Source organism: Rhamphochromis longiceps, linkage group LG7 (genome assembly GCF_057381845.1).
Source record: "Rhamphochromis longiceps isolate RC_006_pf linkage group LG7, R_longiceps_female_GT1.1, whole genome shotgun sequence".
Lineage (NCBI taxonomy): Eukaryota > Metazoa > Chordata > Actinopteri > Cichliformes > Cichlidae > Rhamphochromis > Rhamphochromis longiceps.
The window spans coordinates 46023091-46047860 of record NC_140563.1 but is presented as its reverse complement, the minus strand read 5'-3'; the positions used below and the strand labels follow the sequence as shown (position 1 = coordinate 46047860).

Genomic DNA, 24770 nt, shown 5'->3' with positions numbered 1-24770 from the left:
AGAGAGCCTGTTTGCATTTATAAAAATGTTTGCTTGGATATGAAAATGAAGATTTCCCCAGTGGCAAGGGATGGGAACGTAAAGAGAGAAAGCGAGCTGGATGGAGATAAAAGATTTTTTTTAACAGGTAGCAAATCAGCTAACCCAGCGGCTGCTAGGGAATATACTAGCAACTTCTCAGCAAATCAAAGGTAGGCTGAGGGTTCAAGCTGGCAATTTCTCCCTGAGTAAATCTAGCCAGTCTCTCCCTAGAAGGTTGGATTAAGAAAAATGCTTGTGTGAATGTCATTTACTGGATGGTTTTTGGGTTGTTGTTTTTTTTTGCGTCGGCCTTGCCTTATGCAGGGTTAATGTACATTCCTCCACTGAATATGAGTCCCACATCATGGGCATTTCATCTGGAGATTCAGGATTTGTGTTGGGTAAACATTTGGCCTCTCCTCTTTATTCACTGAGTCAAAATTTCTCTTACCCAGTTTTTTACTTTGTCCAATTTACCATCTCTGTGTGTCTGCACAACAGACCCAAGGCTGGCAGCATCAGTGTGAGTGGAACAGAGAGAAACTGTGGTGTAATGAATAGAGGGCATGGCTATTTGGCAGTCCAAGTGGATGGGAGGGGGTCACATAAGCTGTTAAAGTGGGCAGAGTCAAGAAATATGGCAGGTAGTACGGAAACAGCTTTGGCTTGCCAATAACTGACGTTCATCATGTTTAATGAACAATTCTGGTTTGGAATTAAACAGCCAGCTGTGGAGCAGTTGTCACTCATATGTGTTTATGCTCTCTGACCATGCTTAGCCTTCTCTAATTATTGACCTATTTTTCATTCATGAGAGAGTGTCCTTGGAGATTTATTCACATGCAAGCATGTCCAGTTTCCCCAAATTAGGATCCATACAGTGCCGTTTACCCATGCCCCATTTTCCCTGTTGCTGTCTTACACAAGCACACATACAGGCACACCTTAAACATCTTATTTTAAATGCAAAAAATATATACTAAACATTCTGTAATTTATGCATGGATGGATGGATGGATGGATGGAAGCACTGCGTTGCATAGAATGAGCTCCTGTAGCAGGTTTTGGTATACGCTGTGACCCCGAGCTGTAACCTCGATCAGTTAAAAGATTTACATTTTGTCTAATTAACGCAAAAATCACTGGACAAATGCAAATGTGTCTTTTTCAGACATTGCCAAGTCAATGTAATGCTTAGTAAAATATGGAACAACTGTTGTCAAGAGAAGTGGAAAGTCATGAGCAAGCTGTGAGCAAAACCATGTTGTGAGTGTATCCATTCTGCCCACTGCGTTGCTGGCGTCCAGGCTGGCCTCCTGTTTGCGTGTGCATCCTGTACCCCTCTGCTTCACAGCCCTCCCTACGCTTCTCCATATTTCCACTAGTTCTTTCTGTCCAAGCTTTGCCTGGTGTGAGTTCTGGCATGCTGGCCCTGCCCTGGCCTCCTCTTCTACTCTGCTCCACTTCCTCCCCCTGGCTCGGTGGCCTGGCTGCCCGGCGGGGGCAGCCTGCTCACCTCCGGGGCAGCTGGCATGCCTGATGGCCCCATTCATCAGACCTGCGGGTGAGGGGTGGGGGTCTCACATACAAAAGAGGTGGGGGTTTATCGTTGACTTTATTGGGATAGTTATTAAATAAGCCATGATGACAGGGGAGGCAGAGGAATGCTTTCAACTTCCTCTGCAGGAGATGTCTTACACAAACCCTAAAACTAGATGGATGACGGAAGGAGGGAGGGACAAAGGCAAACAGTAATTTTGTCATCCAAAATGGGGGAAGAAAAAATGGTTCCCTGAAAATGAATAGGGGGGTTTTTTGAAGAGAAAAGCGATGGGGAAAATGAGGATAGTTTAAATTGTGAATGGGAAAGGCTCTAGTTTGTTGTCTTTTAAAGATAGATGACTTGCCTGGCGGCCTGCGATGTTGAGGCTGGTGGCTGAATGGCTTATGACTGAATAACAGAACCCCCTCCTGAGATTGGCCAGTAACACACACAACACACACACACAGAGTCCATTGAGTGTCCCAGCAGGAGAGAAGACACAGCCTCTGGGCCAGGGGCCAGTGCAGGGATCCAGAGGGCAGTGAAAGTCTCCCCACAGTTTCCAATACAGCCAACAGTTAACTATTGGCATGGGAAAACCCAGCCCAGTGCCTCCACACCCTCAGCTGCATTCAAGCCTAACAGTAGCACATCCTTGTGTGCATGAGATTCCCTCGACCCTAACCCTTCTCCACAGCTGCTGAACAAGAGAAAAAAGAAAGCTGCAGCACCAGAAACAGAGGGACACAGAGAGAATGGACACCAGAGGTGAGAAACCATAGTCCCCAGGGCAAAATGAATGACTCACTGACATCCGCTTGGCTTGCCTTCGATGTCGAGTCCTTCTGAACAATGCTAGAAAAAGAAAACGTTAAAATCCACGACATTTATTGCCACATTCATCATTCAGTTATTTGTGTTAAACTAACTCTCTGAGGGCTTCCTTCTATATTACCTGGGCTACAGTAATAGCTCACCGACTGCAGCCGCAACAAAAATGATGTTACAATTTGTGAAATAAGCTTTCATAAGGCGTGGCTGAAGAGTGTTGCTATGGAATAGTAATTACTGAGGTTCATTTTTTGCCACATGTATATTATTTAAGGCCTACTTTGAGAGGACTGAGCCAGTGATTGAGCCCATTGTTGCCATTTGTTTTCCCTTGAAGAGCTTAATAGCTTTGTTGCTTCTATATGCAGCCAAAATTGAGCAAAGCATTAGTTCAATCAGGCTACAATGTTAATCCTGCAACAGACTGGAGATCTGTCCAGGGTGTACCTGGCCTCTTCTGGTCCTGAATTGGATATAAACTTAGGGTTAGCCTGAAATGTTGGTGGATCAGTATCTGCTAGCCGCTTTGCAACCAACCTTTTTTTGTGCTATTCCTTTCATGCTATGTTGTACTCAATCAATGTAATCTCTGTTATCACTGAATGCTCTGTTCTTAGGGGTTGTGCTGCTGCTCTCAATGCCTCTGGCTTTCATGTGCATGTGGAAGCTCAAACAGGTCTCAGAAGAGACTCATAGCACCAAATCTGAACTGCTTGGATGGAAATAACAATCATCTTTTGACTACACTGGTCTTTACTGACTGAACGTCTGTTAACAAAGCAAAAAAAAAAGTTCTAAGTAGCTCTTTCTGAAAATAATCACTATAGTGCATCTTGAACAATAGTTTTTTTTTTCCATTCCAATGGATTGAACACGATCCATAAGATAAGTAAGAAGTTTCACTTTTCTGCTTGGTTTCTGGTCTTGTTGTCATATTATGTTTGTACAGTGGTTTTTTTTTCTTTTTAACAATTTGGCTAGCGAGGCTACTGTGTGAAAGACTGCCGGAATGTTTTTGAGGGGAAAATAACAAGAGTAGCTTTACTGCAGCCAAGTTTCCCATGAAAAAAAAATTAGCAATGTACTTGCTCATTACAAATAAACAAATACAGCTGCCGGCATAATGAAATGTACTTCAAAACATGTGCACATGTTCAAGAGCCCATCTATGCTTCAGTCTTAAAAATGCACTAACAGGCACCACTGTCAGTTTTCATCCTTTGCCTCAGTCTCGTAATTATCTTGTCAATTAACCTGGAGCTGGAAGGATAAATGACACACTTGTCTCCTTCACCGTTTCACCATGGCTCCTGTTTTCCTCCGCTTCCAAATGAATGCAAAGCCGAGCGAGGGAGAGGCTGATGTATGTTTTTGAAAATCAGGAGGTATTTAAATTTGACTTTGCTGATAATTTCAAGGTTGCTCTTCCCCGCTGAACTGTCTGCTTTTCTTTGATTCCGTCATGATGTGCAAAGTGGCAAAAACCTCAGATTCTTGTAATCGTAGTGAGCTGTATTTCACTTAAAGCCCTGATCTTTTTTTTTGTTAAGTCACAGCATGCAAAATACAGTAAAACTTATATGAAGTATAATTCCTTTAAAACCAAACAAAAAAAAGCCAAGCAGTTTTTTGTTGTTTTACACGATTGAATGTACCGCTATTGATAATACCCGTATTATCTAAAAATGAGAAACGGATGTGGGTGATTAAACTAAATTTTCTGTTACGATTTTGGCTCCCAGCCATAATAGAAACGAGGCTTTCTCTCTCCTTTTTTGTTTGTTGTTATTGTAAATCCAGTGCAGCCCTTTCCTTTGACAGTAGTTCGATTTTGCATCTTACTAAAAAGTCCAAGTAAAATCACAAGGTTTCTGTAGGTGAACGAGTGGAAGGAATATTAACAGGTGCCTGTTGGTTTTCCATTTTCTGTCACACATCCTGTGCCTGCTGTGAACATCTCCCAAAGCACATAAGTCCGCTGCTGCCTGGGCCTCTCTCTGCCCCCCTCTGCCCCCGCAGAATGGAGGCAGACTGCCTCCCTGCCAGCCTGTCAGTGCTCTTGTGAGAACAGGCTTTACTGTCAAAGCCGCAGCCAACTCCCTGTCGGATGATCCCGCGTGCCCACCACGCTCACCTCTTTTCTTAGTATTATATGAACAGTATTTAAAGTTCAAGAAAATCCCGTTTAAAAAAAATAAAAATAAAATAAAGACATGATTTTATTAAATTCAATAAATGCACAATGTTTGTTAATGAATGGATGTGTTCAGTTCGGTAAGATTATCGACCAACTTAATGTTTATTATGATTTTTGGTGTCTTTAAACAAGCGCCGTTGTATTTTAACACAAATATGATAAAATCACAAACAGTCAAGCACATGTGCAGGTGTGCTTGTGGACTGACTTTCACTTGGTGACCGACTAAAGTACGCTGGTCACCTCCAAGAGGATCCTCTTTTCTATTGCAGCAGTTACTTATTGTCGCAAACCGGAAGAGACTCGCTTCCCCACGGCAAATGTGCCAAGTTATGCCGAGTCGCTTGCACAGGTGTAGCAAGGCTGTTGTTACCTTGTTGAGTGAAGCAGTGGAGACAGGTGAACTGATGAGGACTCAATTCTTCATTTCATTACCGTCCTGTTGTCTGCTCATCTGTTCCTGTCTGCTTTTCGAGTGCTCTCAGCTGCAGTTTGTTGCTGGTCTAATTGAGTTACTGCAGGTTTGTGCTCTGTATTACTTTCTTACTGTTTTTTTGTTTTGGGGTCTTTTTTTTATATAATACAGGCTGAGTACTGCACATACCAGTGACATTTCATCATCCCAGTTTAGCTAAATCATTTTTTTACTACCTGCCTTTCTGAATTAAACACTGGTAACAGTTTTCACCAGCCACATTTGCATGCAAGACTACAATTAATACATTTTAAGAGGAATTTAACTGATAGCAGTGTTTTGTTTAACACATTGTGATATTATCATTATCATGAATCATTTTACCACTCTAACTGTGTCATGAAAATCTAACACTGTGACCCTAATACAATAAAGTCCTAATAAAAATAGGGTTCTCCCTCTTTCTATTTCCTTGTCTGGACTGTTTTCCTCTCATATTTTGCATCTTGATGAAAGCAGACATAAAAAAGCTTGCTTCATCCAGTTCAGTGAATCAAACAAATGAATATAGGCTTTTCGCCCTCATTTGCTCTGTGTTAGGTATGCTTTGTGCCGCATCTGTAGCAGTGCATGTCAAATCTTCATCTGTTCATCAGCGTAGATGCGCCTGTCTGCGAATGTGTCATGCGTTCGGAAAAAGGGACAGTGCGCAGTCACATCTGGCCGCATAAACTGCAGTGCTCGCTGAACCCACGCGGGATTCGGCTCTCACTGCAGAATTCCAAACCTCAGCAACGACGACAAGCGCTTTATTGAAAATCTAAAAATAGCGTGACAAGAGATGAATATCTGTAGCATCTAATTCATTTTAACAAGACTCATGAAACCAAATGAAGTGGCATACGGTTTGGGAGAAGAGAAGCGTGGTTTTAGTTTTGAGTGATGAATGCCACTTTTTATCCTCCAGTGCTCAACGTGTCTGGAAAAAGCTGGATTTTGAACATTTTCAGTGTGTGCCCCCAAGGACATTCTGCATGCACCATACCTGGAACTTGAAAATAAAGCTTTCTTGTGGTGGGGATGATGCATTTTTCATTTTCTTTAGAAGTCTCAGACAAATTCGCTCTGAGATTCTATAGAGCAAATTTTATATTAACTAATTGTTTCTAAGTGCAGTCTAGAGATGGACAAAAGTGCTTCTATTGTCAGTGCAAGCAGACAGTCAATAACGCAGGCTCGGCAGTTTTGTTTTTTTCCTGCTAACTGACTAACTGACTCATTATTCTGTATCAACTCATTGAATCTCTGCTGTCAAAACATGTTTGTGTACAGACGAGCCACTGCTGACAGATGTGAAAGGCATTTAATAAGCAATATAGCAGTCACAATTTTCCATCGAGGATAAAGCGAGAAACATTGGAAGTGTTTAACGTAGCTTTAACATACCAGATTAACAATGAGCCGTTAAAGGTAAGGGGAGGATTTAGGTTTTAAATCTTGTTTTAAGCGATTTTCTCCTATTTGGCAAACCTAAATGGAAGAGAAGGACTGTAATGTGCTATCTATAATGTGTTATCTGCTGATATTGGCAGTAAGATTTATCAAAGATTACTTATTTCTTTATTTTTTATTTTATGGAATAGATATCCATGCCACTACTTCTTTTCTCCGACACCTGACCTTCGGGCGTGACTCTGCAGCGATGCGGACTAAGACCTTCAGATATTGGCATTCTAACACTTAGTAATTGCCATTATAACACCTCAGAGATGAAGTACCAGCGCCTTGCCCCATGTGACCGTGCATAGCAACGCTTATACATCACACTCCACTAAGCGCATCCACTGTGTGTGTCTTTGTCTGTGTGTGTGTGTGTGTGGACAAAGACAGGAAGAAAAGAAAGAAATAGAGAGAGAAGGAGATACGATCTGTCCGTCAGCTCCTTTATCAGTGCATCTGTCCTGTAGGTGCGTATCTGGGGCTGCTCACTCCACTGAGCACTCAATCACTGGGGCTGGTCTGCGTGAATTTTGTGCCAGAGGAATGAGTGTGTGTCAATACATGTGTTGCAAGGTTACCCATGTGGAAGCAGATCAACACGCTGAATGAATTAACACACGTGTTTGAGGTGGTTGGGATGGTGGGGTGGGGGGGTCTCTGCCTGCCCGTCTCTCACTGTAGTCTTTTCACAACTCCTCCAGGTCATGCCACTTGTGCTCGGAGCAAAGCTTTTGTGAGCTCAGGCTTTTAATTTTTCAGAAGCTCATGCTTGTTAACTTAACCTTAGAGTGACCTCGCTGATGTCAGTCTCCTTGGGTTGCCATGCCTCGCCCCTTTCTTTCTTTTCTTTTTTTTTCTTCTTCTTCTTTTAAACCAGCCCGCAAAATGTCTCAGAGATTAATTCAATGGTAGGATTGGGACTTAATTACAGAACCAACATAAAAGACTTTGGTGGTTGCATAGCACCGTAGTCCCAGCAGGGCTGATGAGGATGGTTTAGATAATGTATTAAACTGTGCGTACTATACTGAGCTGTAGGGTCACCTTTTAAGACGTTAACAAGCTGGTAAATGGATTTTCTTAATTAGACAATATAACATGTATAATAAACAGTGATTAAGTTGGATTTGAAATTGCAATAGTTACCTTTGAAAGTGTGCGTCACATCCCATTAATATTCTGTCGCTTTTTTTCTTGGCGCTGGATTTTTCAAATGCATAGGGAGCTTAAGAGCAACAACGAGGGAAAGCGCTAGAACAGCGGGCGGTGCAAATGTAAATGTAGATGAAAAGGACAATATATTTCCCTAAACAGAGAACACATGCTGGTGCTGTGGCCTGTGGAGCATCTCTCTGCGGAGAACTAGCTACAGCATCCCCCTGCACTCATCATGTCATACCAGATAAGAGCGAAAAGAAGTGGAAAGAGGAAGGAACCCAGGCGGAGGGACTGCATTTGACATTCAGCCCCCCTCTTTCCCGCTAGTCATCCATTTAACCCTGCCACCATGACTGGTGCAATATTAATGCTCTTAAACGCAGATGAGGTGAAAATGTGTCTGAAGGAGCAGATCCCTGCGGGGAGAGCAGCTGCATACATGCATGGGGTTATGAACACACACATGCATACACAAACACACATGCATGCATGCACTTGCGCACACAGGCACGCAAATAGTGCACAAAAAGAGACTTGGATGTTTCTTTAAAAAAGGCACTGTCCATTTACATTCAGTTGGTCTTTTGAGCCAGATGTAGTCTTTTTACTGTACATGATCATTTCAGCAGCCTGCCTGCCTAAGTGTTTGAACAGGCTCCTTTCCTGCTGTTTGAAACTGAAACAGGCTTAGCAGAGATTTAGGGATCAAGGTGTGTTTATGTGAAACCCTAAACCAGCTCAAATGCCGGCTATTCTGCCAAATACCCCCGAATGCTCACTCGTGTGGCTGGGCCCTTTGCACTCAGCGTGGAATGTTGATCTAAGAGGAAGAGGAGGCAGGTGAGAGGCGAGATGTGAGGGCAGGAAATCGATTTGGTCCCGTGTTACCTGAATAATGAATAAGGTGCTGTGTCCCTGGGTTAAAGGGCTATAAGTGGACAGAAGAAGAAGAGATGGAAATTTGTTTGGGCCTGAACTGCTTACTTTTGTGCTTATAATAAGATTCTAGCGAATGTGACTATAAGCACCACTTTGTTAAAGATAAAATCGGGTCTATATTCTAAATCTTATATACAAATTAAGAGCCTGTCCACCTATTTGTCTTGCTATTAATCTCATTGTACTGAGCTTGGCTGTTTTTCAAGTAGTGCTCTTGCGAGATAGTCCTAAATAAATAGGCAATAAATGGCAAAAGAAAAGTTATTACACTTACTTTTAGACAAAAGGCCAACTTTTATTTTAGCTTTCACAAATATGGTATCGATTATATGTTATGGTAATATTATATGAATTGAACTAATGTCCCTTTTGTTTTTCTTATAGAGAACTGCCCATAAAACATTAGCGCTAATGTATGCTGATTGATCCGTTAAGGATTTACAAGAAGACGCACTCCCTTGATTGCACCGGTTTTATAACAATAACTACAGCCAATGTTAGGAATATTAATAAATCAAGACAGAAGCTGTTTGTGTGTATGAGAGGAAGCGGATGGATTCGGTGGTGACTGCTATCGGCTGGAAATTTTCTGCAGCTCCTCGTTTGATTTTGTGAGAAATCAAAATGGCAAATGCCATAAAGTGGCTCATGTGGCTGAGAGCCTGATTCATTCTGGCCTAGCTCGCAAATATCCCCTAGTAAAAGTGGAAGTTTTGAGAGTGGAAGTTGTCCTGTGTTTAGTGATTCTCTGCCTTGATTCTAAAAATTAGCTCAAAGTAACATAAATGCAGCTGATTGTGGTTTGTTTTGAAAGAATTTTAGTATTACCAAAAATCATCCAGAATTCATTTCATCCAGTATGTGTCAGCACATATCTGTAGCATGGATTAAAAAAAGATATTTGCTTTAAATAGGCCAAGACTGCCTCATGCCTTCGTCGCTGTAATCGGGATGATGTGACCTCCCTAGCACAGTACTTCAGGGAGTAGCATATTGCAGCACTTCAGTTATTGCGGTCCACACCTCTTAGCCCCATGCCAAACCCCCAACCTTTAGTTAATGCTACCCTGCACTGAGCGAATCCCACATTGCTGCTTCACTTTCTGCATTATCTAACCCCGCTTTAGCTGCTCCAGTAACAGCTAGTACTCCCAGTAATTTTATATTCTGTTTTATTCTGTGAAAAGTGTGTTCGAGGGGTCTCGGGGGTTGATGGAAGCAGTTGTGTTGGCGAGGGGAGAAGGGGAAGTGCTAAACAAGAGAACCGAGGTCCTCGGGGAGAGTGAGCTCAAAACAACTTTGCAGCGCTCTGTAACCTTAACTGTTGCTGCTGAAAGACCAAGAAGTTATTTTGCAGCCCCCAAAATACTTGCCATTAAGTGACTCTGAACCTCTGAGAGTGTTTTCCTGTCACCACTGCACTTGGCTGGCTTTTAGGGGATGTTTTGCTTGGATCCTTTATTGACATGTGGGTTAAAAAAATGAAAAAATGTTGCACGTTGAGTCATGCAAGTGAAATTTAACAGATCACTCTGGCGAGGGAGGGGAGAAAGTATATGTGAAAACGTATGCATCAGTAGGATCATGTCGCTGTACTGGATGAAGTCAGTTCCTTAAGCGATGTCCTAGCCACTACAAATATGCATTTTAAAAACCTCTCAACCCCAAAAATGTGGGAGTAGCTTTTTTCTTTTTTTCCTTCTTTCTGTTTTTTTGTTTTGTTAAAGCAATGCCCTATGGATGACCTCTCCTTTTTCACAGCTGCTGCTCTCACAAATGCTTCTGTACCCATTACTTTTGCTTCGTAACACAAGAAAAAACACATAGACACAGAAGCGCACACACAGGCTCTCACGAGGGTGTTAACACTTAGACCCCCGGAGAGCAGTCATTTTGGTTTTCTACCTTAGACCCCCGCGGAGTCATCATTTTGCGTTTCTACCTTTAATGGCAATAGGATGACAAAGATAGGGTTAAAATTTAGCTTTTAATATTTGAGATACTCAGAGGAGCTTGGCGTGTGTTTCAATCGCTGTTTCGTTTAGTCTGCCTCTCTCATGGTGTCTCAGGTAAGCGATTGTAAAGAGACATTAGAATGCTTAAGGAAACAGATGGTGCTATGTAACCTACTTATATCATTGATTTATCTTTTTATCCAATTGTGTTTCCTTTTGTAACCTTACTCTGGGCTATATCTCTTCATAGTATGAAGCTGCACCCGCTGAAATGTTTATCGACAGTCCCTGCATATTCAATAAGCAGTCAGTAGGTTCTGTAGTGTGGGTATCACATAAATTTCATCGCTTGCTGTGTTTGAATTTGCTGCTGGGGCTTCCTCTTTTCATGGAAAGTTGTTAAAAATCCAAAGATATATACACACACACACACACACACACACACACACACACACACACACACACACACACACACACATATATATATATATATATATATATATATATATATATATATATATATATATATATATATATATATATATATATATATATATATATATATATATATATATATATATATTTCTAACTTTCAAAGATCCCAGAAGACGCAGTATTTGATGTCATTGTTTGTTGCAGGAAGGAGAGCAGTGTGCGCTGTAGCCCAAATAATTGGCGGAGGATTCTCAGCAGGGGAAGGTAAACTGAAAGTGACACCAGGGTGGAAGGCTCGGCATGATGCCGTCTTCCTTTCAGTGCTTCAGCTCAAACTACAGACCCTCTACAGTTCCACCATAACACAAGAGAGAGCTCCCTGTCTGGATGAGCAGAGAGCATTTGGCAGGCCCAAATGCTGATTTCCCCCCCGCTCTCTTCCCATTAATCTTTTATATCCAGGGCTAAATATGAGCCGAGTTGATGTGACACTGCGTCTGTGTCAGGGGCCGTCTAAGTAGGAGGGGAGGGCCTGTTGAGGTTAAGTGCTCTGGTGTCTGTGACTTGGGGGACATGAAGAGAAGAAAGAGGGAGGGGTGTAGTTTGAGGGAAACTGAAGGTGAGAGAAAAGGGTTGCGGAAAACAACCGGAACATCATCCCATGAGGGGAGACCTCAAAGTTAGGGTGAGATTTTATGAGTTTAGACTCGAAGCTTGTGCGTTCTTACACAGACATATACAGACAAGCAGACGTACAGCTGGTGAGCCTGAAACAAATGATCACCTAATCCAGGCCGCTCTCATGTTTCAACCCCTGCCCCCAAAATTCTGTGAGTCCATTCATATTTAATGCTCACTATAACAATTCAAATATTCATTCATTTTTCTAAAGTCTGGCTAAAATAAGACATGTTACACAGGTCAACACATACTTGTTTATATAGTTAAATCAAGCTTCTCCAGTGTATTTTTAATCAGTTTAAACAATGTGATTTCATAGCTTTATTTTTTATGGCGGTACATTTGGACTTTCTTTAAAGCGATTTAAAAGTATGCAAGAGAAGCTGGATTTCATTGACAACTAACATAGTAAGATGCCAGTTATTTTGTAGCGGGTAAATTTAACTGATATCTTACTATTTCAAGTTGTTGTTATGATACCAGAGGCCGTGCATAAAAATCCGACACAACCAAGGTGACATCACAAATGGAGTTTTTGGTGTCTGGATCTTTTTTTCCACTATAAACATATTTTGTTCAGATGGTGGAGCTCAAGAGTCAAACTAATGCTAGCACGCTCGCAAGGTGCATGAGTGAATCTCACTACAATCGAAGTCGTACTGTTACTGTACTAAATAGGTGAAGTTGTGTGTCTAAAAAAAAAGAAAGAAAAAAAATCACTCCAGTACTCAAAGTGCTTTATACAGCTTGCCTCATTTGCCAAGCACTTTTTTTCTAAGTGCTTTCTATCTAGCATTCACGCTCCAATGAATGTATCGGAGTGCAACTTGTGGTGCAGTACCTGCTCTATCTTCTGAGCTACAGCCAACCTATGAAATTGGAGGAATGGTTACAGAGACCAAAAACATGTTTACTTCTCCTCTAAAGTTGAGTCATTTTTAACCTCAAGTGGCCATATTGTGAACTGCAGTTTTTGGCTTTATTCCTGGAAGTTTCACCTTGAATATGATGCTAGTTCTTGCTTACACTGGATGCATCTAAGTTGTAAGGCTCCTACAAGTTCAAAATGCTGTTGTATCTTATTATCACGTTACTTTTAAGCTAATAACCTTTAATATATGAACCAACTCCATGTTGGAATGTGGTCATTTCCTTTATTTCTTTATTTCCAGGCTACAGGAAATAAATAAGTATGGAGTGATGAATGCAATTTTTTTTTAATTGTTGGTTCAAATCATTGTTAATATGAAAAGTTTAGGAGAGAGGTACAACAGTGAATTTCTACAACCATCCGTAAAACTCCGTTAGGTCTGTCATGCCAGTGGTGGTGGAGATCTTGTCAAAACTGATGGAATTATAAATGCAGAAAAGTGCCATCAGATTTTGATACACCATGCAGTACCATCTGGAAAGCGTCTGATTGACAACTGCATCTTTTGTCAGCATGATAATGATCTCAAACACACTGCCAATGTAGTGAAAACATACCTGCATAATAAAACACACAATGGAAAACTATCTGTCATGGATTGGCCTCCCCAGAGCTCAGATCTCAACATTACTGAGGCAGTGTGGGATGGTCTTGATAGTGAACAGAACAAAAGGCAGTCAATATCCAAAGTAGAGCCTTGAATGTCCTTCAGGAAGCCGGGAGAACTATTCCCGAAGACTACTTAAAGAACTGACAAGAAGGCTTGTCAAAGAGTATTCAGGCTGTGTTGAAGAATAAACACGGCACTGTAGTGCTTATTTGAATCATATCTATCTAATAGACTGTAATTTCTTTATGTAAATGGAGAGTCCTCTTCACACACAGAGGTTAATTATGGAGTTCCACTGGGTTCTGTCCTAGGACCTTTTCCTTCCCACTGTCACCAAAGCACTTGCTCATAGCGGGTCATATGATTGCTGGTGTTTTAACTGTCTTCTTGTAGGGGTTTTTACCTTACAATATAAAGCACCCTAAGACAAATGTTGTTGTGATTTGGCACTATCTAGATAAAACTAAACTGAATAAAAGCAGTCACACCAAATATTGATTTTCAAGCTTGTTAGCATGATGAAAACTCAGTTTTTGCCTTAGAAAAACACAGAAATATAGTATCTGAATTTTCCTAGCAAAATATGAAGAAATAAATAGAATAGTACATCACCCACTGCTCACCAACACAGATGTTTCTTTCAAGAGGAGATCGGGTCAGTAACAAGAGTAACGTTCAACTTTTGATTTCAAGTTCTCTCGCCAGTTGCCACAAAATAAATGCTCAACTCAAAGAATCAGGGCTGAATCTTCCTCTAATGATTTGAAACATTTGCTTTCAGTAGGCAGCTGGACGAGTTTCTTTCTGTAAAAATCCTCTTATTCCCCTCCGAAGAGGATGGAGGCATAATATTCCAGTTACTGTCAATGAAGTTTTTAGGGTTTGTTTTTTTTTTTTTTTTTTAGAAAATTCGCACAGCAGTGGTTTTGATATCTGGGCTAATGCAGATCTTCATGGGGTATTACTACACAACTGGATTTATCTCAAAGTGCCGTATGACTCTATTGTTGCTGAAATTTGAAGGGAGTGCTGGGGATGCAGTAGAGCACACAGTAGCTCTTGCTGCCTCTTGCTTTGTCTCTTGCTGTGCACTCCAGCACACACACACAGGCGCACACATACATAAGGCACAGCAAGTCCCTGCTGTGATGTGAGATTGTATGCTACAAGATGCTGATTGAAACCTATGTCTGTGTCTCCTCGCGTATATGAGTTTGTGCGCATGAAGCAGAATACGGCACAGCAGAATGCACCCTGATCATCATATCAAAACAATAATGAGGACAAAAGTCAACATTGTTCTCTGCCACGCTCCATTAACAACAGCAGAATCCATAATCGTATTCATTTTCAAGCAGCTTTATTTAATAAAGTGGAATAGGCCTGGTACCTCCATTACCATAATGCCACTTAACATTAATCTTAGTCATTAAAGAAGACTCATACACAATCCCCAGGCATCTGAGTCATAGGAATTAGGGATGAACTGCGGGAAAAGAAGTGCTTATAACTGTAATGATGTGTTTGCCCCTGTTTTTCAAATAAGGAGTCGCTGCAAAAATCCAAAGATTCTTAATGTATCTTAGGATGCTGCCAACCATGACTTGGAGGTGAGGTTTTGATCTTCTGCTTCTGGATGTAAACAACTCATTAGGCAGGGAGCAGAATGCCTGCTGACTGGCAGGGACAGCAGGGGTGCTGGGGATAGCTGGGAACATGTTAACTATCTCGGTATCGCTATCTCTCTTGGTTGCTCTTCTACTCCACTTTCATCCGCTCATCAGCCACCAGAGGCTTACTTGGGAGATGTGAGGGTATAATTGTGTCTTACTCACAATACCCACTTCTTCTCTCTCTCTGTCCTCTTTACCTGGTGATTGAGTCTGAACCTGCTTTAAACTCCCCTTGTTTCCCCTTCCTCTTACTATTTTAGATATCCTTTTATTCCACCTTCTCATCCCTACCTTTTTCTTCCCCCCTCCCTCGCTGGGCTGTCTCCTCTCACGCATTCGTGGTCTCTTAATCAATAACCCCCCTAGCTGCTTCTCAGCATTCTGCATTTCCTCCGGCTCCCTGTGTCTCACTTCTACTTTGAAGAGGATGTCAGACAGCCTTTCCTCATATGGAGCCATTTTCATTCAGCTCCATCACTCCAGAGACGTGACCTCTCGGCGTACTTCTTTCTTTCCCCTCCCTCCCTACGGTGTCTCTTCATTGCTCTTGTACCTGCACTTCTCAGCTGAGTCACTTAGGAGCTCATTAACAAAGAAATTCTGTGGTCATGTGAGCCTCTCGCCTCTTGCAAGAAACGGTAAACGTCTATTGTTTGACTACTTTGATTAGTGAGACGCTCTTAACAAGGAAGGCTATGAATTTTACATTGTGGCTGAGTGCGGCGCACATGGCACACAACACCCAAGCAGCCCTCCAGCAAATGAATTTAACCTTAAAACCTTTATCATTTATTCCTGCAGATCCCATCGCTTGGCCCACTCAAAACCTGAGTCTGGAGTAGCGCTGTTCTTTAGCAAAGAAGCAGACTTACAAATCCATATTTACTGCTGCTGTGATCAATGACTAGTGCTCTCAACAAGCGAAGATAGTTTCCATTGGTGATGCATTGATTTGAGCTAGTAGTTCATGCATACTAATGAGTCTTCTGATCCATAAAAGAAGAGCTTTAAAGTCGGTTTTACAATAAAGATCTCAGTATTGATCCGGTATCGAGCAGCCTGATTAAGACATGAGGCACAGCTCAAAAGCAGATTTTAAGGTTGTTTTTCCATGTTCGTCGGGCAGGCTGTATCATAACTTTTCTTTATTAGTTATCAAAGTTAGTCCAACAGTGCTAATTGGACTTTTATTGCCCAGATCTTTTCAACTTTGATTTGTACTTTTCAGCCATCTAGTTCCTCTCTTAGTTTGAAAGTATGCTTCGTCAAGTTGTCTGCTGCCCCACTTACCTCCAGCCAGCGAGTTGAGAAAGGATTAGTGTCCCTTTGTCCCACTGACTGGAACCTCGGACTCTGTGACAGATCTGAGAGGCACCAGAGTCCCATCAGATCAACTGCACTAATTAACTTGTTTAAACAAAGTGGGAGGGGGAGTCAGGAGAAAAGCTTTCAGTCTTCAAAAAAGCTATTAAAGTGGAGCAGGGAGGGGGGGATAAGTGACACAAAAGAGGTGCTGCGCAGTTTATTGACGGCCAGGAACCTGAGTCTTTTCTCTCTGTATGCGTTTATGTGATGGGAGACAAGATTATGGAGCGCCGTGTTTACAGCGCGGGTTAATCAGGAATGAGAAGCTTCTGAGAAATCCCAGATGTGAGCAACTTAACTGTTGACCCCTGCGTATGGAGTCTAATTAGAAGTCGCAAGCACGAGTTCTTAAAAGAAAGGATGGAGAGAATTTAGAAGGGTCAAATAGATAGCTAAACATACCTAAGGGAAGGGCTCAGGGCTCAGCTTTATTATTAACTCCATTTAGCTTGATGATTCAGCTTCACTCATACCCAGTTCATCAGGCAGTTTGTCTCTGCTCCCAAGTCACTGGATGAGTATATTTCTTGATACTGTGCACGCACTAATCTGCCTACTAATTTTCATTTACCATGCTATTTTTGATGCAGTCACAGAATTTGCAACAGCGATTATTAAGCTAAGCTTAACAAGGTCCATACACATAGACCTTCACCGAATTGTATATGTGGTGCATATCACCTTGTTCTTCCGCCTCCTTTATGCTGTGGCTGTCTGTCTGTCTTCATGATTGCTCGTATTGTAATTAGATGGAGGGCTATTATCCTGCGAAGACGGGGTTTTTTTCTCCCTTACTGACCAGCAGAACACTCGCCTTGGGGATTTTGTAGCACCGAGAGTTAATAATAGACACGTTCAGGCTGAGTAAAAGCAGCATTTCCACAGGGGCTTTGTTTAGAAATAAAAAGCCCCCCTACCCGTCAGCATGCAGTGGACACTCATGCCCACACGGTCTTTAAATGGCACAGTCGTATCTTGGGCTTTGATGTATACCTAAGATCAACTCTCGTTTAGAAAATCCCTTGATTTTAAACGACATCTTGCACTACAAATGTCCAAATGGTATCATTACAGCGTGGAATATACACAAACAGATGCATAGACAGAGAGAGAAGGAGCCATGTTAGAGTTGCAGGAATGCCTCAGTGTGATGTATGATCTTCATTTCCCCCCCCCATGGGCCATCTCCAGCTCAGCACCAGCCATAAGACAGACAGAGGAAATGAACGCTGGGGAATTTATCTCCCATCCTGGCATTGTTTCTGCCTGGTGAGCTCTGAATTAACACATTTATTAAAGTGCTGGGTTGAGACCTCCACTTATTACGGGGCAGAACTGCTGAGCGGGGATTGTGTGTTATGTGTTTTTGTAAAAGCACAAATTGAAATGAATGCTGAATTAAAAGGATGGAAAATTAAAAGGTGGCACCATCACTCCTATCATCTGTGTATTTATACCAAGGGCCAGAGAGATAATTGGAATGAGCACAGCAACAGAAACAGTGTTTGTATTTTCATAGTTATACATTTGCAATGAGCTCATTTTAATTCAGTTTGCCTCGTATAGTATTTTCATCCAGCATAATAACATATTGTGTTTTTACATGACTGCTGTGGTCCGAGACCTGACTGGCTGATGCAGTCTCATTGTGAGATAATATCTAATAGCCTTTGACCATTTCTCTTTATGTAGTTTATTGCAAGATTTTTGCAGTTACACACGAAGCGTGTGTGATTTGTCACTTCAGAGAAAATTGGAAAAAAGCACACGTTAGAGCATGGATGTCAAATATAAGGCTCAGGAAGCCAGTCCAGGCCACTGGAAGGTTTTGGAAAATGTTAGGGAGTACAAAGATTTTAAACTTTAAAATTTATGAAAATAAAGTTAAACCATTAATACAAATAAATAAATTAAGTAAAGTAATAGATATATAATTACATGATAGCAATAAAAATGGGGCTTTTCTATCTATAGATATTAGGGAGAAAAAAAACTATGTGAATTAGGAACTTTATATTTTATAATTTTTATAAAAGGTCAAATTTAATTTCTTTGTAATTACAGGACACTTCTGCTTTTTTTCCTGTAATTTCACATGTTTATCAGATGAGATAAGAGTAATACTTAAGTAATACTAATACTTAAGATCAAAGAAGGGCTGTACGTGGCCCACAATGTAAAATGAGTTTAACATCAGGGTGTTTGAGGGTACAGAAAAGGTTTCATCTTAAAGTTGTGTCTATGCTTTAGGTGTGTTTTGCTGTTTTGTGCTGTCCCTAGCTACTTGACGGTTGAGTATATTTGAAGCTGGCACGTCCTTGCAAATTTTAGCAGATTTTGGGACGCTGATAACAAATCCATCATGCTTGAGCGTGTTGAATGTGCATGTTAGCCTTTTGACAGGTTGGGGGGCATTTGCTAAAGTGAAGTAAATGGATGTAGCTATTCCACAGAAACTGCCTGCATAAAAGAAGGGTGAACAAGCTCAAACGCCATGGGCAGGTTTAAATCATTGGGCACCCTGGCCGCTAGTTAATAACGTCCTTGACAGAGCATTAAATAAGTGGCAACAACCAACATTATAAACATTCCTTCATTGGTGATTGCATCGCTCAGTAGCTCCCCACTAAAATGCATCAGTGTCAAAGTTTAGAGAGGCAGCAGAGCAGGAAATGCTCCTGATTAATGAAATCTGAATACAGATTTGCCAGAATTTGAACAGTGACTACACTGATTCTTTTGATGAGACTCGAATGTGCAGCCTTTGAAACTGGTGTAGGCCCAGCGATATATAAAACCGCTTCTTCATCTCGTCTCCTTTCCTGTGCTAGTTCCTGCTCTTTTCTTACAATGACTGTACTGCCTCTGTCTTGGGGCTGGAAGGTAAAGCAGTAGCTTTGATTTGGTGCCTGTGCAGCGGTCTTTAGCTTTGCCCTCCAGTTCTTTTCCTTTCTCCACCCTGGACTGATGTCTCAGGGGCACCTCATCTCCTGTCTCTCCCTCACTCCTTCATCCACTGTACCTCCACCTCAACCCCTACGGCTGCTACAGTCAGCCGGGCTAATAGAGCCACTTACTGCCTCTTTAAATCTTTACGGTGCTGGTTAACCCTTTATTGATGTTCCCAGACCCCTCGGCTGCCTGCAGGCTGGCCAGCCTGTAAATCTACAACCTGGGCTTGATCACCTGCTCGCGGGGAGACTTTGAGTAAATGCAGACTTGGTCATTAGACAAAAAGGGGAGAAAAAAAAATTAAGTATGGCCATTCGTCAAAAACTAAACAGTGATATGTGTGTTTCCTCTGCGAGCCTTTTGTTCTGCTTTAAGGCTGTTGCCTTCTGGTGTCTGCTGCCACTTGAGATGGGACATGCTGAACATTATGTGGCTTGCCAATTTACGCAGTGACACGGCGGTTAAAACAAGGAAAAAGTTCTCAACTCAGCTGGTGCACTCCTATATCTGACTCTAATTTAGCTCGAGGCTTCTTTTTGCTTGTTTTTTGTACGTGCGTGCGCACAACGACAAGCTGGCAGTGACAAGTTATCGGTGACTTCAGCTCTTGTAAGTAAGATGTGTCTCTACATCAAATGGATCAGCCTCAGTGGCAATGGGTAATCTGATCACAAAGCTAAGATGTATACACATTAGCTGTAATCTTACAAGGCCCATTTCCAGCAATATAAGTGAAAGTTAAATGGGGAAAAAAAAATGAGAAGAGAGAGAAAAGTGTGTAAGAGTGCCGGTTGTAAGTGAACAATGACAGGCATCTAGATCATACGTCTCGGATCATTTCACCTTCCATATTGGAGTTTATGGTTTGTAGATTCTACTGCAGTAAAGAACGTATTTTCTGAGGCAGATGTTAGCTTTTGATTGATTTCCTTCTTGCCACAGAGCTCCTCACAGATGCTCACTTTGTGTTCCTTGACTATTTGTAATACAGAGACACACTAAAGCCTTTAAAACCATCAGCAGATCTCCCTCGAGACTCCAGAGCTTTATGTAGTCTGGAGGGCTTGTCCAAATATATAATAATCCATCTATGGTCTTTAAAATATATATCCATCCTCATCCTATATGATTCTGTTTTCATTTGAAAGCCCTGGCTGAGGGAAATGTGGCTCATGACATCTCCGCTGGTATGCATGCAAGCATCTCCACACAAAAGGTGGCCTCAGTTGTGGCCCAATAAACTCCGAAAGCCTGTTTAGCTTCCTTTTTTCTTTCTGCCCCTCCTTTCCGAAGGCCAGCAGTATCCTTTTACCTCAGGCGGGGTTGGTCCGATGATCTGGGACATGTTAGCCAGCTGCCAAATCAAAGGGGATAAATCACGCAAATGAAAACAAATAGAGCCAGGTCGGCTTAACTCTAATTAAAGCCGGTTCCCCTACTCTCTGAATTCTGCTGTGTTCTACATACTTGACAGTGCTCCCGGAAACATGTGTTCCTCCCGAATTCCTCCATCTCTGAAACAGAGCCATGTGTGGCTGCACAGGGGGCAGGGTATGGCTGCACCGCGGCTTCTTTACATTTTGACCAATTCGCATATAACCGAGATACCAGCGAGTGAAAAGCGATTGTGTAATGCTTTAATAATGTTTTAATGCACTGCGGTGTATTTCTGTGCCCCTTGAAAAAAGTATTCCTGCACTCATGTGTTTCTCTCTTTCTCTCTCTCTCTTTTTCCCCTCTCCCCTGTCGGTCCACGTTTTCCCGTGCCTGCTGATTCTGCTGCATATAGGTAAGGAAAAAAAACAAAATCCACCACATTATTATCTTTTCATCTGAATACTTTATGAATTGCTACAAATGATTCAAAGTTTGCTTGTGCGAATTATACAAGCGTGGTCTAAGAATGCTTTTGCATGCTTATCGTATGAACTTACATAACTGTAATTCCAGACTAATCAGCACTGGCTGGCTACTAAGTTAATGGGCCAAAGGGATCAGCCACATGAACCTGCCCCTGCACGGCATGTGTCACTCTGCATTACTGCACTTTTTCATTTATATTACTAAGTCAGTTCCATTCACAGTGCTTCTATTCAGAGGAATAGCTGTGTTGGCTGCAACTTGTTTACGTGTGTGTGTGTGTGTGTGTGTGTGTGTGTGTGTGTGTGTGTGTGTGTGTGTGTGTGTGTGTGTGTGTGTGTGTGTGTGTGTGTGTGTGTGTGTATATGTGTGCTTAACTGCAAATCAAATCACATTTGAAGGTGAAACGGATCAGCTTTCCTTTTTTATTTATTTATTTTTTTGTTCAGTTTCCTTGTTTGCTCAGGCTGAATGAGACATAAATGATCCTATGTAGGTCTTGTGATATGACAACGAGACAGCAGATTAGAGTGCCTCAGGTGGATGTCTGTCTTTTCACCAGCTCATTCTTATCCACCGCTGAAAGAAAATATCAAGTTGCTACTCTCCGTAATCCTCCCCATCGTAGGGCTCAGTGGCTCCTCTCTAGCTGACCGTAAAGCGCAGAGAGTGTCTCAGTTGTCATACAGCGGGAGGCAGAAGTGCCCTCCAGAAACAACCGTTTCTGCTTTGCCTGAGTGTGTCCGCGCACAGGGAAAACAGGAAGGCTCACTGACCCATGGATCAGTTCAATTAGCATTTGCCAACGACACCTGCTTGCAACCAGCCACCAGTGTGAGCGTGTGCGTGTATGCGTGTGTGTGTTTGTGCTAGTATTGCTGCACAACCCCATTAAAAATTAAAACACAAGGCTGGGAGTGCACTGGGGTAGACCTTCTGTTCCCCTTTCTCATCAAAAATAAAAGGACAGCAAAGTATTTTAAAAAATGGAAAAAGAAGTGGGGGAGATAAGAGGGTTTTACAGCAGCTAGGGGTGTTTGTGTGTGTGTGTGTGTGTGTGTGTAGCAGGGTCGAGTGCATGAGCGAAAAACAAGCAAATTAATTGTCAAAATAAAAGATGAAGGCAATTATGAAACTAAAAGCCCTGTTAACATATTATGAAAGTAAGGTTTGGTAGTGCAGACGAAGGTATGCGTTTCAGCAGCTTTTGTAACACCTGCTTTCATGGTGGGTCAGTTTTAACCTGAAGCACTGAGCAGAATAGATAGACAGGGCGTTATGAATAGAGGGTCAAAGGTCAAAAAGTGTAGCCACCCAGCTCGTAATGACTTTAACCTATGACCCTGCGCCGTGTCATGAGTTGTCTCTTAATGTAGCATGAGTGATACCTTGGCAGCCTTTTCACATTCTTGTGTCTCAGCGGAGAGAAGAAAAGCTCAGATTGCTGAAAAATAAATAAATAAAAACCCAAAGTTGCAATGGCTAGGTTGTAAATAGCTGCTAAATTCTACCTGTTTTTTGTTTTTTCATAGTCTAATGATTTCACATGCATTGACACCATGATGCAAAATGCTGAAAGTTTATCTCCAGGAAGCCCCCTACTGTAGCATGGCGTTTGTGCTTCTTTGTAGCCAGCAGTCCTGGCTTTGTGTCTAATGGAACAGAAGACTTCAAACGTGACTAATTGTTATCTATTTGTTTGTTAATGTGCCTCTTGTTTGGTGCTGTTGGGAACAGATGTGCCTGATGAGCTTTGTGAAGTGGCAGAGATATGCACTGGGATGAGCCTAATCAGTAGCACAATTATAAGTTGTGGAGTACATCATCTGCGCGAGCTGAGGAGGAAAATTGTTGTTTTTCATTTGGCGTACATGCAGCATCTTGAGCATGTCCCTTTCACAGTTAGAGAGCTGCCAAGTTTTCCAAGAAGAAGGGGAAAAAAAGGAAAGAGGAGCCCTACGCTGTGTGCTTGGTTCAGCACGGGAAGCATAAAGAGTAACTGATATGGGTGTGTTCCAGCCTGTATAAAAAATACATGGAAAGGTTAAGAAGAAGATGATGTTTTTAGTGAGAAATTGGGGTGGATCTGTTGTTGCTAGAGGAAGAGTGGTGACATGCTTGCTGACCTTCTACGTGACCCTCTGTGGTGATGCCTGAAGGCTTCGGTGAAGGCAGCGACCTCAGAGCTCAGTGCAATAAGCCTTGGGCTTCACCAGGATGGCCTGTAAACACATGCTGGGTCAGGTGCTGTTAAAGAGTTTCTAATCAGAGGGCATCGTTTTTTAGTCAGGTTATTGCTGTGACTATAAACAAATTCAGACTTCATGTTGCCTTTTATTCAAATTTGAAAATTTCTATTATTATTATTTAGTATTAATGCAGTGAAAATAACAACGCCTCCCTTAGACCAGATGTTTTTTGCATTTGCGGTGGATGTGATTGAGCACTGAGGACTTGATTTGTGTGTGTGTTTAGACTTGTCCAGCAGATCCCACTTTTTCTTCTTTTCTCTTTTCTATGTGTGCAGCTTTTAGCACTTGCCTTCTAGCATCAGACCCTGGGAGGCCACTGAAATGTGCTGGGTGTTGAGGTTGTGTTTGAGCAGGTCACAGCTCAGCAGATGACATGGCCTCCTTTGTCAGTGTGGAGCACAGAAATAAATCAACTTTAAGGTATTCGGAACAAAAAGACATGTCGTGTCCAAGTATAACATTTATCTGCAGTGATGTCTTTGCATTTAAATGTTCAGATGGAGTCACATTATTATAATGTTACTTTGCATGATCTTCAGTATATTGTTATAATATGGACAATTTTTTCCTTGGTTTTTTTTGTATCAGTCATTATTATAATACTTTTTATTTATATATTATAAATATTTTCCATCTTTCTCTTTTCAGTTCTTCCTACCACGCTGTATTATAGAGTGAACATCAAATTAGTGTTATTAACTAGTGCTTTCAAGAAATGAAAGCTCAGTTTCACTTTCATTCAGTCACTTCACTATTTAGTAAAAGTGAATTGTGGCACCAAATGGACAATTATAAGTAAATCAATAAATAAAAACAGAATTCAGAATCATGGCTTTCTCATGTGCGTGTTCGTTGTCTTCCTGGAGGAATGAAAACTCCAAACCGAATCTCATCAGGGATCAAACTCAGATTCCTCCAAAGAGGCAGAAATCTCTGCAGGCTGTCTGGAAAGGCTACACATTCAAATTGCATTTTTACTGCACAACACATTGCAGCTGAACACACTTCACACCACTTTTGTGCTCTGAATGCTGAGAGGACTGTCACCGTATGGAATGAGATTTTGTTGTGTGTGCGCGTGCCATACACTATTCTCTGTGCATACGTATCTGTGCGAATTCATACCTCTTTAGATGATGTATTGTGTGTTTTTGCTTGCATGTCTGAAAAGTGTAAAAATCTCACTCTGTGAAGTGTGTTATCCTAGTGTGTCACCAGCACCAGGAGATAATGGTACTAGACAGAGGCTAATGTACAGTCCTATAAACCGTAATGGATCCAGCGGGAATACAGAGCTGATATGAAACTTGTAGGCCACTCTTGTGGTATATTGCCTTTAATATTGTGTGGTTGACTCTGTGTATGGTGCATGATGGGCAAGAATGTTTAGAGGAACAGCAGGATTATGACATGGCTATATTAAAAAGACATTAAAATAATATGACCCACTCA

General features: G+C 41.7%; 1 protein-coding gene across 3 annotated transcripts in view; it reads left to right on the top strand.

Moving 5' to 3' along the window:
- unc5cb (unc-5 netrin receptor Cb) overlaps positions 1 to 24770 on the top strand; it is a 140171-nt gene that overhangs the window by 20089 nt on the left and 95312 nt on the right. The window contains exon 1 of one of the 3 annotated variants that reach the window (XM_085413894.1): positions 2305 to 2332. The exons of the other annotated variants lie outside the window; for them this stretch is intronic. Coding sequence (XP_085270020.1) covers positions 2320 to 2332 — 13 coding nt within the window. The 5' untranslated portion in view covers positions 2305 to 2319. Of the gene's footprint in view, positions 1 to 2304; positions 2333 to 24770 lie in introns of those variants that run through there. 3 annotated transcript variants of the gene reach the window in all.